Here is a 13143-nt window from a genome sequence, read left to right as displayed (position 1 = left end):
TGTTGTGGATGTAAGTTTAATGACTTTGAAAGAAATAGGTTATATGTTAGTTGGGAAAGCACATTACAAGATAGTTTGTATGATATAATTGCCATGATTTTGAAAAAGAAATGCATCTGTGCACACGCGCACACACACACACACACATTGGAAGGATGTACTGAAATGCAGCCTCTGGCCTCACTAGTGATTTTTTTTTTTTTTTTTTTCTAAAAAATTTCTACAATTAACATACTTGAAGTTTGAACTAGTAAAAATAAATAAATAAATAAATAAAGATTTCATACTCACCATTCAAAAGTATCCATGAGGGGAACTCCGAGACGATGACCAGTTAATGGGCTTTCCATGGTGAAGCCGACAGCAGCAGCCACAAACTATGCCCAGGCCAGCGTCCAGGGGGTTCTACTGGAGAAGGAGCTAAGAAGTGATTAAAAGAGATTTTGAAGCGGAGGCTCTTCACGTGATAGGGCTCACATGCCACCCCAGTGACTGATGGCACTCGTTTTAGTCCTGTATCAAATGGGCCCCGTAACTGCAAACAGGAATCAATGTCAGGCTTCATGTCTTAAGTGTCCCCGATGAGAAGAAAGTAACAGAGCAACGATTCATTTTGTTTATCCTGAAGGTCTGCCACGAGTAATTGCCAGAAGTTCTGAGCGAGCTTGTTTTTCTCCCGTGCTCTCTAGGTCTCCAGATCACACTAAGTTTGTGGGAAGTTTCAAAACCAAGCAGGACTTCATAGATTTGATTGAAGTAATTTATCGAGGAGCAATGAGGGGGAAACTTATTGTCCAAAGTCCTATTGATCCCAAGAATATTCCCAAATACGACCTTCTCTATCAAGACATTTAGCACATTGACTACTCAAAGTTGAAGACAAAGGTACATGTTGAAGCAGTACCTGAATCCGGCTCTGCTGTCTTCCTGGAGTCCTTCAGAAAGGTGCTCAGCATCCCAGCGGAGAAGAGGTCTGACTCAGACAGAAAATCCCCCGCCCCCAAATAGAAGGCCATGCTGGTCCCGTGATGAGCATCGATGCTGAAATGTCTACTCGCTGCAAACCTCTGAGCGGTCAAGACAACCGTGGTGCGTTTTCCCAGCGTGATTTTTTAAGTTTATATTGTACTTCTCTTTATTCCTTAAGATAATACAGAATCCTTTCCAACATTACCTACTACTGTTTAATTACGTTTATGGGATACACAAGGAAAACAGAAAATCTGTTTGCACAGGAAGAGAAATACTCCTTTTGTACCCTAAGTGTGCACACACAGGCTCCCCTTCTCCCATTACTCCACTCAGGTATTTACTGCGTGACTGCATGCTCTCCCATCTCCAGTCCCCGTTATCCCTGTTTCTCTTGGATAAGTGATTCTCTGCTGATAGTGGGCAAAATTGTTTTATTTTGGAAACCTTCTAGCTTAGACTTTTAAAATAGTATCCTGGTTTGCTCATTTTACTAGTTTTTATGTTACAAAATTGCCCAAGAAATGAGACCTTGAACCTTTACCATCCAGCACCCAGTTTGAGCTAAGCAAAAAAAATGAACTACCTGTAGTTAGTAGGAGCAGGTTTCTCCCAGAAGCCAGAGTTCTGCCTCTCTCTGGGGCAGAGAATTTCACTCCAAGGACTCAAAACTGGAAAGAGATGCCAGAGTTGTTAGAAGAAATAACATCTTTATGGTATTTGCCCCTTTTAATAACTTGATGAAGAATTCTTGCTCTTCTGGCATCCCCAGCATGACCTTCCCTAACCACTTGGGCAAGTCACTGCTTCTCTCAAAACCTCATAGAGCCTCTGGATCCTGACTTTCTAGAACAAGAGAAGAGGTGCAGAGCCGGAGGGCCAGGGACCAGGCAGGATCAGGCAGTTGCAGGCCCTCTGGCCAGCAGAAGCCGGGTTCTGTGCGGGCCAGCACTGTCGCTGCAAGTACGTTCCCCCTTCATCAGCTGCTACCCTTCCAAGCCTTGTCTGCAGGAAGAGGTGGCCAATGACAGGGCACAGAAGGAAGGCTGCTGGGGGCTTTGGTGTCCTTCGCCGATGAAAGGAGGGAGCCGCCGCCAACTCTGTGTTCTCCCCCTCTACCTGCGCTGGTTTTCCTGATCCGTGGGACTGCAGCAGCCATCCTAGGACCATGAAGACCAGCATGAAAAGTGAATGTGCGGAGAACAATAAAACTCTGGGTCCCTATTGAGGTTTTGAGCCTGTGAGTAAATACTAGACCTACCTCCCTCCAGACCCCTGTGAAAGAATAAAACGTCTTCATTGCCTCTCACTCTTCGTTGGACTTTCTTTCAGAGCCTAAGTCACACAGTATTTGACGTGGAGTAAGTGCACAGATACCACCAAAAACACAATTTGCAGGGCGCCTGGGTGGCTCAGTGGGTTAAAACCTCTGCCTTCAGCTCAGGTCATGATCTCAGGGTCCTGGGATCGAGCCCTGCATCGGGCTCTCTGCTCAGCAGGGAGCCTGCTTCCTCCTCTCTCTCTGCCTGTCTCTCTGCCTACTTGTGATCTCTGTCTGTCAAATAAATAAATAAATCTTAAAAAAAAAAACTCACAATTTGCAATGTAAAATTACCCTGTCTCCTCTCCTCCTGAGGTGTTCAGGGAATGTTTCTCTGAAGTCCCAATTTGTGTCCTTGTTCCTACCTTAGTTGCTTTCCATTCTGCAAGTACCGATTGAGTTCATACTGAGTGCTCTGCCCTGTGCCCGGTGCTCCCTAAATACAAACGACTCCTGCTTCGCAGAGGAGACGAGGCTTGCCCCTCCCGGAGGGAAGGAGGTGCTTGTGTGGAAGAGGGGGAGCATTTCAGGAGAGGGTGCCAGGAGCAAGAAGACCCAATGCTGGAGACAGCAGAGCATGTTCAGAGAGCTGCACGGAATTCAGGGTCCCTGAAACTCAGGGGCTAGCCCAGGAGGGCAGGAGGTACTGCCGGGGAGGAAGCCAGAGAAGACAAGTGAATGGAGAAAATGCCAAAGGCTTCCTCCTGAACAGTGGCCAGAAGCCACTTGATGCAACCAAATAATTCTTTAAAAAAAAGATTTTTTGTTTTTCAAGAAAACTTAGTGCTAAAGATAGTACCAGAAGGAAAAGGCATAACTGTATTCTGAGAGGCATTCTGTTCATGTGTGTGCAGTGTGTTTCCGCTTCTGGCTCTTCTCTCTTTCACAGGTTTTGGAATGAGGTGTAAGATCTCCACTGGTCCACTAACTGTAAGGGGTTGAAAAGTACTGACGGATGTCTGGATGTGTGTGTGAGGACAGCTTTGCAGGGCAGGGTGGGCCCTGGTGTGAGAACAAGGACCTCGGGGCATTTTACACCAGTGAGAATGAGAGGCCCTATTTTCATGTGACAAGAGGTTATCTTGATGAAAGGTCAGTGTCCTAAGGGCTTAAATAACCAGGAAGAGTGGAAGAAGTTAGAAGAGCTTCCTGCTTACAAGGGTTCTGAAACCATTCTTCTGGGAGACCCTTAATGGCAAGAGCCTGTCTTCGTGAAAGGGAAGACTCAGGTGGCTTGCATTTGGCTCCTGGTAAAGGCTGGGTTTCTTCCACCCTGGGAAAGCCTACCCTACTGAGGAAGATACCTGTACCTCTTTACCAAGTTCCAGAATTTTGGTAGGGACATTAGAGATGATCTGGTTCGTGCCGATCAGAAAGGAAAGCAGGGACTGAAGGCCCTTGGCAGATGTATGGCCACACTGCGATCTGGACCCAGCAAGTCCAGAACCGCTCCTGCCTTTACCGCATCTTACTTTGTTTTCTGAAGTGCCGCTGTGTGGGGAGCACATATAGTAAGATTCTGCCTGGGTCAGAACCCTCATCTTTGTCCCTCCTCTTTGTCCCACGGTGAGCTAGCGTCTTCCTCTTCAGCCTGCACGCTCCCCTTGCTCACTGCCCAGAAGCAAGAGAGTGCGGGGCAGAGAGCTGAGGTTCGGATTCAGACGGGCCTGGGTTCGAGGTGGGTGACCTCAGCCGCCCTGCTTACCGGCCCCCTGCTTAGCGGCCGTGTAGCCGTAAGCAGATCACTTGCCTTCTCCAAGTCTGTTTCCTTGTCTCTGAAACAAGGGTAACCGTGACCTTTCTGAGGCCTGCTGTCTGGTCGGCATGTGGTCACTGAGGGTGACCCCAGCACAGGACAGTTCTGTGCCACCTTAGGGGTTTGTGGTTGGCTTGGGGTGGTTTCTGCCACTCCCCCGTATATAGCACCGCTTAGCTGTTGCTGCACGATAACTAATGGAAGGGCCTGGGCTAAAAATCCACAGAAATGACTCAAAAGAAAGCTCTTTATTGATTGACTCCGCACCGCTTCACACCGTGTTTTCTCCCCTCCAGTCCCATCCACTTTCCCCTCTTCCAGAGTGAGTTCTTGCCCTTGGGCAAGGGCTGCCAACACTCAGCGTTAGTTGCCAGCAATGGTTTCCTGAACCCAGGCCAGAATGGAGGGCACCTTCACGTACACGCCGTACTCGGCCACAGTACAGCTCTTATCAAAGCTCAGGATTCCGGCCGCATACCAGGTGTCCTCATCCTGGTCGTGCACAGCAAAGGCGCTGCCCGCGTCCCCGTAGCAGGTGTCTTCCTGAAACTTGGACATGCCAGCGCAGAAAGTGTGCTCATTCAGTATGGGCTGCACCCCCACGGGGCTCTTAGATGACTTCTTTTCGGGCACTGTGCTGCCTTCGTAGTGCTGGACACAGTTGTCTTGATCGGCCACAGGCAGCATGACGTACTTGAGTAGCTCGGTATACTTAAAGTTGGAATTTCGCCCCCAGCCAGACACATAGCCCACACGCCCGACTTGTGCATAATCTTTGGAAGGCAGACAGATGGGCATTACCCTGTCATCAATGGGCACCTTCTGCTTGAGTTTGATGAGCCCAATATCTACCTTGGAGTAGTCAGGGTGGAGAACCACCTTTTCAACCTCCACAAGCTGGTTTTTCCCCACATAGAGTGTTAAAGTAGGGGCGATGTCTTTTTCTTTCGCATCATCCGTATGGCCCAGGAAGAGATTTTTAGCTGTGGTCAGCAGCCATTGCTCGTTGATCAGCGTGGCCCCGGAGGTTAGATTATGGTGCGAGACCATCTTGGCCTGCCAGGGAAAGCTGCCTTTGGCATCCACGGATCCGCCCATGATGCGCTGCACCTGGTCCACCGGGTTCTTGGGCTTCCCGCATACTGTCAGGGAGAGCGAGAAAGTCAGGAGCGGGAGTGTGAGTCTCCCGGTGTGGGAGAGAGGGGGACGGCGGGGCCAGGTGCTGCTGTTGAAACTGTCGTGTTGATTTCTACACAGAAATATCAACATGCCTTGCCTTTACCACCTGCTGCTCTCATTTCCACAGTTTAACAGTTTAAAGTGGTTCTTGTGTACATCACTGAGACACTAAGTGCTTTTCTAACTCACAAGAAAAAAAAAAAAAAGGAATGCTGAGATTTTCAAATGCTGGCTGATGAACTGTATGTATATTTAAATCATTTATCACAAAAAGACACGTCCGCAACTCCCTGAAATTCGTTGTAAGGATGAGAAGCTATAATGATTCATCCTCTGCATAAAGAGTGATGTGTTACAGCACTGGCTGGAGCTCAGATTTTCGATATTGCAGCTAATACAAGACAGGTTAGTAGTTCTGCACTAGAACTTAGTGTAGTTAGTAGTAGCAGAAGAGGGCAGGCAGAATCCTCTGGTCCCAGGAGGGACATGGAAAGAGCAACATCTCTTCCTAATAACAGGAAACAAAAGTCCTAACCCCTTCTGTGGATTTGGCTTGTTTCTGTCCTCCCACAACTCGTTCTTCCTGATTTACACTTGACTCTGGGCAACCTGAACAGCCTATGTGAACATACAGGGCCTCCTGACCCTAGAGGCCAGGGTAGACAGTGGATTCAGCCAATATCCTGAAGGTCCAAATGAGCAAGATCCTTAGTGAACTTTGCTGGGGAGTGTCCTCACCTAAAAGTTCGCTTATCAGCCTGACCACTTGTGGTTCTCCCCGGTCCCGCATCTTGGCTCTCATGTGCTTGAAGGAAACCAGTCAGGAAGGATGCACCTTTGGGACCTTTCAATCAAGATGGCTGCCCATGCAGGAGACTCTCAACACCCACCCTCGGTCAGCTTCCCAGGGCTCCTGGCTTCCTACCTGCTTCGCATTCAGGCAGCTTCTCTCCAGTGACCTTGTTTGTCCAATGCTTCTCACTGTTCAAGGCGTACACTCCTGAAACAAAAGGAAAGAAATGAATCAAAAGAGAAATTGAGTCTAGACTGAGCATGAGGAGGGAAGGTGTTTAAAGAGAATTAGAAAAAGAGGAGAAGGAAGGGGAGAGAAGAGGAGGAAGGGAGGAGCGCTGTGCTAGAAGCCAGGGGCTGGGGGTCCGGTGACGCTCCGCAAGACAGATGTGTGGCGGCAGTGATTCCATACAGACTAGCAGTGGGTTCAGATCCTGACCTCTCCCTCTTCCAGGCCACCTGATCTTGAGCAAGTTACTCAACCTCACTGTGCCTCATCAGCACAATGAGAATAGTAACTGGCTTCCTGGGTGGGGGCAGATGTCATGAAAACTCCATGAGTAAATACATGAGAAGCACTTTGCACGCAGAGCACAGTGCTAGGTCAGGGCCACCTGCCATCTTCACTAGTGCCACCCTTGTTTCTTTGACCACATCTCCTTTGGGAGATGTAGATGTCCCTCTGGGGTGGGCAGGCTACATGGAATCGCCTCCCCTTCACAAAGGGGCAAACTCGAGGCTGAGTTCATTTTCCCAAGAGGCCACAGTTACTGGTGACAAAACCCTTATTAGAATCTACCTCTTCTGGTTCCAAGGAGAACATGTCAGCGTTCTGGCCCACCGCCCCTGGCCCTGCTCATCACAGAAAGGCCGGGGCAGAGGAGGGTGCGAGGACACTTGTCCAAGTCTTACCGTCTCCTTCAGTGCGCAGTCTGTAAAGGGGCTTACACTGGTAGCGAACCAAGTGCTCCACGTAGCCATTTTCAATCTCCGGGGGCTTTGGGACACTGACCTCTGCAAAGAGAAAGTCATTGGAGGAGGAGGGCGAGACTCGGAAACCAATCCCAGGGACCGAGAAGTCTGTTGAGAAAGGCTGCTGTGCACATCAGCCACCCTCCAGCTCAAATGGAAGCCAAAGGGAAGGCCATCCCCCCTCTATCCCGGCTCCCCAGAGTTCTCCACTGGACTGAAACACCAGACATCAGGACGAGACAGAGGAACTGGCTCTTCCCGAAGAGGGTGCAGATCCGACAGGGTCGCAAGGAGGCACGGCAGTGCTGAGACATGAGTTTCCCACCCGAACCCAAACACCTACCTGCGTGGTCTGTGGCCTCACTGCCAGTGTCCGCTGTGCAAAGCTGCCCGCAGAGCAGGAGGGCAATGACCGCTCCCAGGGCTCTGCCGAGAGAAGACAAGAAGGAGTGAGCACCTGGTCTCCCAGCCTCATACCCGCACCCCCGGGCACCCACACCCCTCCCGCTGGGCTGCCAGAGAAGCAGCTGTACGAAAGTGCTAGCACCAAGAAGCACCCGCCACCCCCATCCACACACACTCGGGCAGCTGCACAGTATGCCCAGGTTCCAGCGTGCTCTACCCCGCCAGGAATCCTGCATGGGCTTCCGAGAGGGACCGCCAAGGTAGGAAGGCATGGAGATCTGTGGGCCTCAGTTTCTGGCGGCATTTAGGAAACGTTGAATTGCCAGTAACACGTGAACTCCCCCGCAAAAAGAAGCCTCCCTCACTGCACCCCTGAGGTCCTGGGCCACAGGGTGCTGCTAATAAAATGTGGATAACCGGAAGATGGAAAATGGGTTTCTTATGCTATTCTCTTTACATTTAAAAATTTTCCATTTCCAAGATGTTTTAAATATACAAAATTTAGGGCGCCTGGGTGGCTCAGTGGGTTAAGCCGCTGCCTTCGGCTCAGGTCATGATCTCAGGGTCCTGGGATCGACGCCCGCATCGGGCTCTCTGCTCGGCGGGGAGCCTGCTTCCCTCTCTCTCTCTCTCTCTGCCTGCCTCTCCGTCTACTTGTGATCTCTCTCTGTCAAATAAATAAATAAAATCTTAAAAATATATATATATACAAAATTTAAAACACTTGCATGGTTTTCCTACTAATGATAATTTGCCTTCAGGAAACCTCAAAATGCCAAAAAGGGTTCCTGGCAGATAACTGGCTTCCTGAGAGCCGGACTGTGGGCACCAGTGCCCCGGGCCGCACTCACCAGTTCCCCATCTTGCTGACCGAAGCCAGCTCTATGGAGAACTCTTGGCTATGTGAAGTCTGTAGTCGTGCGTCTTCAATATTTCAAAAAAAAAATTCTTCTGTTATTTTGATAAAATCTCAGTGCCTTCATTGGGTCATTTAAATGTGTTACCTTTGGTCCTATACATTTTTTAAAAATGAGAAAATCTGCTAATAAATATATTTAAATTGCCAGAAAGCCTACGATGGGAGCTGCTGGCAGGCATCCCCTGCAAAGGTGAAAACTTTGTAACCTCGAGGAAAGAGCTATCCATTAGAGTAACTCGCATTCTCACGGATGCAGAAAAGCAGAAGATTGAACACACGAAGCCTCTTAAGTTGCTTAATTTAACGCATCTGCCCTATTTCTTTGGGTTTGTTTTGCATCTCCCCTTTGGTTTCTCCTATACCTGGACTGTCCTGGAGGTAAAGGTTGTACACAGAGAAGGAAGCAGTCAGCTAGAGAAAGTGGGGGGAGTGGCAGAGCTGCGGACTCACCTCATCCTCGGTTTGTCCTGCCTCTGGCAGAGCAGTGCTGTGGGGGCCCCTGCCGATGCTTTTATGCCCCCAGTATCTCACTCCACCCCTTCTCAATGTTGTAATTCCTGTGTCTACACAACTTTGACCTTGTTAATAAGGTCATTGCATTTTCCAGTAACAGAGCCACAAACAACATACCGGTTCAGAGTGGAGCTCTTGCTTCACACTTGAGTTTCCCCCGTTTTTTTTTTACAAACCCCAAAGAAGCCTGGCCACACTCTGACCCCATGTGGCTGCCAAAGGGTTTCCCAAAATCGGCCACTGTGTGCAGGACTGTGGGGAGGAAGCGTCAATCTGTGTCTCTTTGTTTTGGAGCATTTTCAGCGCTGAGAAACAAAGCCCTTCTGTGAGTTATTTTAAACCCATTATAGATGCTCCTGCAACCTGGCTGAGACAGGGCTCTAAAGAAAACATTTCCTTTTCACAATCATTTCCCCCACCAGTGTTGACATCTCCCTATTGCATAAAATTTCTCCAACGCTGAAATCAGTAAAATGTATTTATTGTGCCTTCTCTGATAGCTCTCTGCAAGAAATCACAGAAAATGATTAATGCTCTAGTGTAGGCTGGCGCAAACCATGCTACATGGCAGTGTGTCTCCTGTTATTATAATCCTGTAATTATTTTTTATAAGATTTATTTACTTATCTGAGGGGGGAGGGCAAAATGGGTGAAGGGGAGAAGGAGATACAATTTCTGGTAAGAGACAATAAGTCATGGAAATAAAAGGCACGGCATAAGGAATGAAGTCAGTGATACTGTACGAGCATCCTATGGGGACAGATAGTAGCTACACTCGCCGTGAGCACAGCGTGGCATGTAGAGATGTTGAATCGCTGTGTTGTGCACCTGAAACTAATGTAACATTGTGTGTCAACTACACTCAAAAAAAATTTTTTTAATAGGGGAATGGCCAAATAACATGGTGTATTTGTATAATGGAATACAGATCTTCCTCAGCTTATAATGTGGCTGCGTCCTGATAAACCAGCTGAAGATGAAAATATTGTAAGTCAAAAATTCATTTAATACGCCTCTCCTGCCAAACGTCATTGCTTACCCTGGCCTACTGTAAATGTGCCCAGAACAATTACATTAGCCTACAGTTGGGCAAAATCATCTCATACGAAGTCTATTTTATAATGAAGTGCTGAGTGTCTCATGTAATTTATTGAATACTGTACTCAAAATTAAAAATAAAATGGTTATGTGGGTAAAGAATGGTGGTTAAGTGCATTGATTTTTTTTACCATCATGATCATGTCACTGACTGGGAGCTGTGGCCACCTGTAGCTGCCATCATCACAAGAGAATGTCATCCCGCATGTCACTAGCCTGGAAAAAGATCAAAATTCAGAGCACAGTTTCCACTGAATGTGTATTGCTTTCACACCATCATAAAGTCAAAAAATCAGAAGTCAGGGGCGAGGAGATGGGTGAAATAGGTGATGGGATTAAGAGGTACAAACTTCCAGTTATAAAATTAATAAGTCGTAAGGATGTATGTACAGCAGAGGGAATATACACAATAATACTGGAGTAGCTTTGTGTTGGACAGACGGTACCTACGCTTATCATGATGAGCATTTTATAATGTATATAAATGTTGAATCATTATGTTATATACCTGAAACTAATATAATGTTGTATGTCAACTATACTTTAATTAAAAAATTAAATATAAATTAAATATAAAGTAAAAAAGATTTTTTTTAAAGGTGGAAAAAAACTCACGAGTTAAACTCTCCTCAGTCAGGGACCATCTGTATTATACATCTAAGAGAATGAATGAACTGTGAAAGAATGTGGATAATCATAATTTGGAAAGAAAATGGCAAGTTTCAGGAGGTTGTAGTAAGAATGATATCACTTTGGAGCGCCTGGGTGGCTCAGTCAGTTAAGTGTCTGCCTTCAGCTCAAGTCATAATCCCGGGGTCCTGGGATCAAGCTCCCTGTTCAGCAGGGAACCTCCTTCTCCTTCTCCTTCTCCCTCTGGTCCTCCCCATGGCTTGTGCTCTCTGGCATGCTCTGTCTCTCCAATGAATAAATAAAATATTTTTTAAAAATACCAGGGTGCCTGGGTGGCTCAGTTGGTTAAGGGGCTGCCTTCAGCTCAGGTCATAATTTCAGGGCCCTGGGATTGAGCCCAGCATCAGGCTCCCTGCTCAGCAGAGAGCCTGCTTCTCTCTCTTCCTCTGCCTGCTGCTCCGCTTACTTGTGCTCTCTATCTCTCTGTCAAATAAATAAATAAAATCTTTTTAAAAAATGATACCACTTTTCTAGAGTTCAAACCCAAACATACTTGGAAATGGATTCTTCTGTATAACACCAAAATCACAAGTAACAACAACAACAAAATAGATAAATTGGGCTCCATCAAAATTTAAAATTTTTGTGCATCAAAAGACAATATCAAGGGGCACCTGGGTGGCTCAGTGGGTTAAAGCCTCTGCCTTCGGCTCAGGTCATGATCCCAGGGTCCTGGGATCGAGCCCCGCATTGGGCTCTCTGCTCAGCGGGGAGCCTGCTTCTTCCTCTCTCTCTCTGCCTCTCTGCCTACTTGTGATCTCTGTCTGTCAAGTGGATGAATAAAATCTTTAAAAAAAAAAAAAAGACAATATCAAGAAAGTGAAAAGACAATCTGTGAATGGGAGAAAATATCTATAAATCATAACTCTGATAACAACTTAATATCCAGAATATATAAAGAATTCCTACAACAACAAGAAACAATCTAATTAAAACACAGGCAAATGATTTGAATAGACATTTTCTCAAAGAAGATATACAAATGGCCAGTAAGCACATGAAAAGGTGTTCAACGTCACTGGAAAAGTCAGGAGGGAAATGCAAGCCAAAAACCACTGGATGCCACCTCACACCTGCTAGGATGCTACAACTAAACACACACACACACACACACACACACACACATAAGGGGCACTGGCTGGCTCATTCTGTGGAGCATGTGGCTCTTGATCTCAATTGTTGTGGGTTTGAGCCCCATGTTGGGTATAGAGTTTGCTTAAAAAATTTAAAATTAAAATTACATAAAATGTGTATATAAAACAGGTGTTGGCGAGAGTTTGGAGAATTGCTGGAGGGAATGTAGAATGGTGTAGTCTCTGTAGAAGACAGTATCATGGTCCCTCAGAAAGCTAAACATTGACCCAGCAATTCCACTTCCAGGTATATACCCAAACTAATTGAAAATAGGGACTCTAACAGCTACTTGTACACCAATGCTCATTGCAGCATTACTCACAATAGCCCAAAGGTAGAAGCAATCCAAATGCCCTTCAATAGATGAATAGATAAAGTGTAATTTTTTTTAAGATTTTATGTATTTATTTATTTGTCAGAGAGAGAGAGAGAAAGCACAAGCAGGCAGAGGCAGAGAGAGAAGCAGGCTCCCCGCTGAGCAAGGAGCCCCACACGGGACTCGATCCCAGGAACCTGGGATCATGACCTGAGCCAAAGGCAAAGGCTTTAACCCGCTGAGCCACCCACGCGTCCCAATAAAGTGTAGTGGTTTTTTTTGTTTTTGTTTTTGTTTTGACAGACGGAGATCACAAGCAGGCAGAGAGGCAGGCAGAGAGAGAGAGAGGGAAGCAGGCTCCCCGCTGAGCAGAGAGCCCGATGTGGGGCTCGATCCCAGGATGGGATCCCAGGTCCCATGACCTGAGTCAAAGGCAGAGGCTTTAACCCACAGAGCCACCCAGGCACCCCAATAGTGTAATTTTTGACACGTGCTACAACATGAACAAACTTGGAAAATATGCTCACTGAAAGAGACCAGACACAAAAAGACAAAAATTGTATGATTCCACTTATGTGAAATATCTAAGAGAGGCAAATTTACAGACACAAAGCAGATGAGAGGTTACCAAGGATTGGGGGAGGGGAGAAAAGGGTATTATTGCTTAATGGGTACAGAGTTTCTGTTTGCAGTGATGAAAAAGTTTTGGAAATAGTGGTGTTGGTTACACAACATTATAAATGTAATCAATGCCATTGAATTGTATACTTTAGAATTGGTAAAAAGAGAAAAATTGTATATACTTTATCTCAATAAAAAAATTCATGAAAAAAATAAAGTTCTTTCTCTTGAGGCCAAAATCTTAAAAAAAAAAAAAAAAAAGGCAAGCATAGATGCCAAGGAGACAAAAACTGTATTTTTTTAATATTTTAGGAGAATGGAAAACACAAAATGTAGTGTTACTTCTCATAGGGAGGCAAGAGGAAGGCATAAGAGAGAATCATATAGATAAATTATGTTAATGATCCAGCTTTGGGCTGGGTGATAGATTCATATATGTACATGTTATAATTGTACTT

At 46.4% G+C, this 13143-nt stretch overlaps 2 protein-coding genes across 6 annotated transcripts in view; one reads left to right on the top strand and one right to left on the bottom strand.

The window, feature by feature from the left end:
• TXNL4B (thioredoxin like 4B) overlaps positions 1-13143 on the top strand; it is a 49889-nt gene that overhangs the window by 5944 nt on the left and 30802 nt on the right. For 2 of the 5 annotated variants that reach the window (XM_047712155.1, XM_047712151.1), the window contains one exon: positions 690-2273. The exons of the other annotated variants lie outside the window; for them this stretch is intronic. In XM_047712155.1, the coding sequence (XP_047568111.1) occupies positions 690-855 (166 nt within the window). In that variant the 3' untranslated portion in view covers positions 856-2273. Of the gene's footprint in view, positions 1-689; positions 2274-13143 lie in introns of those variants that run through there. 5 annotated transcript variants of the gene reach the window in all.
• On the bottom strand, positions 4276-8883 carry LOC125089736 (haptoglobin). Its single transcript, XM_047712150.1, has 5 exons — positions 8764-8883; positions 7333-7415; positions 6930-7031; positions 6151-6225; positions 4276-5188 (listed from the first exon to the last, which is right to left on the bottom strand). The coding sequence occupies exons 1-5, from the start codon at positions 8766-8768 to the stop codon at positions 4410-4412; spliced, it is 1044 nt and encodes a 347-aa protein (XP_047568106.1). The 5' UTR covers positions 8769-8883; the 3' UTR covers positions 4276-4409.

Source organism: Lutra lutra, chromosome 17 (genome assembly GCF_902655055.1).
Source record: "Lutra lutra chromosome 17, mLutLut1.2, whole genome shotgun sequence".
Lineage (NCBI taxonomy): Eukaryota > Metazoa > Chordata > Mammalia > Carnivora > Mustelidae > Lutra > Lutra lutra.
Note: the sequence above shows the minus strand (reverse complement) of the source record. Positions and strands in the feature narration are given on the sequence as shown.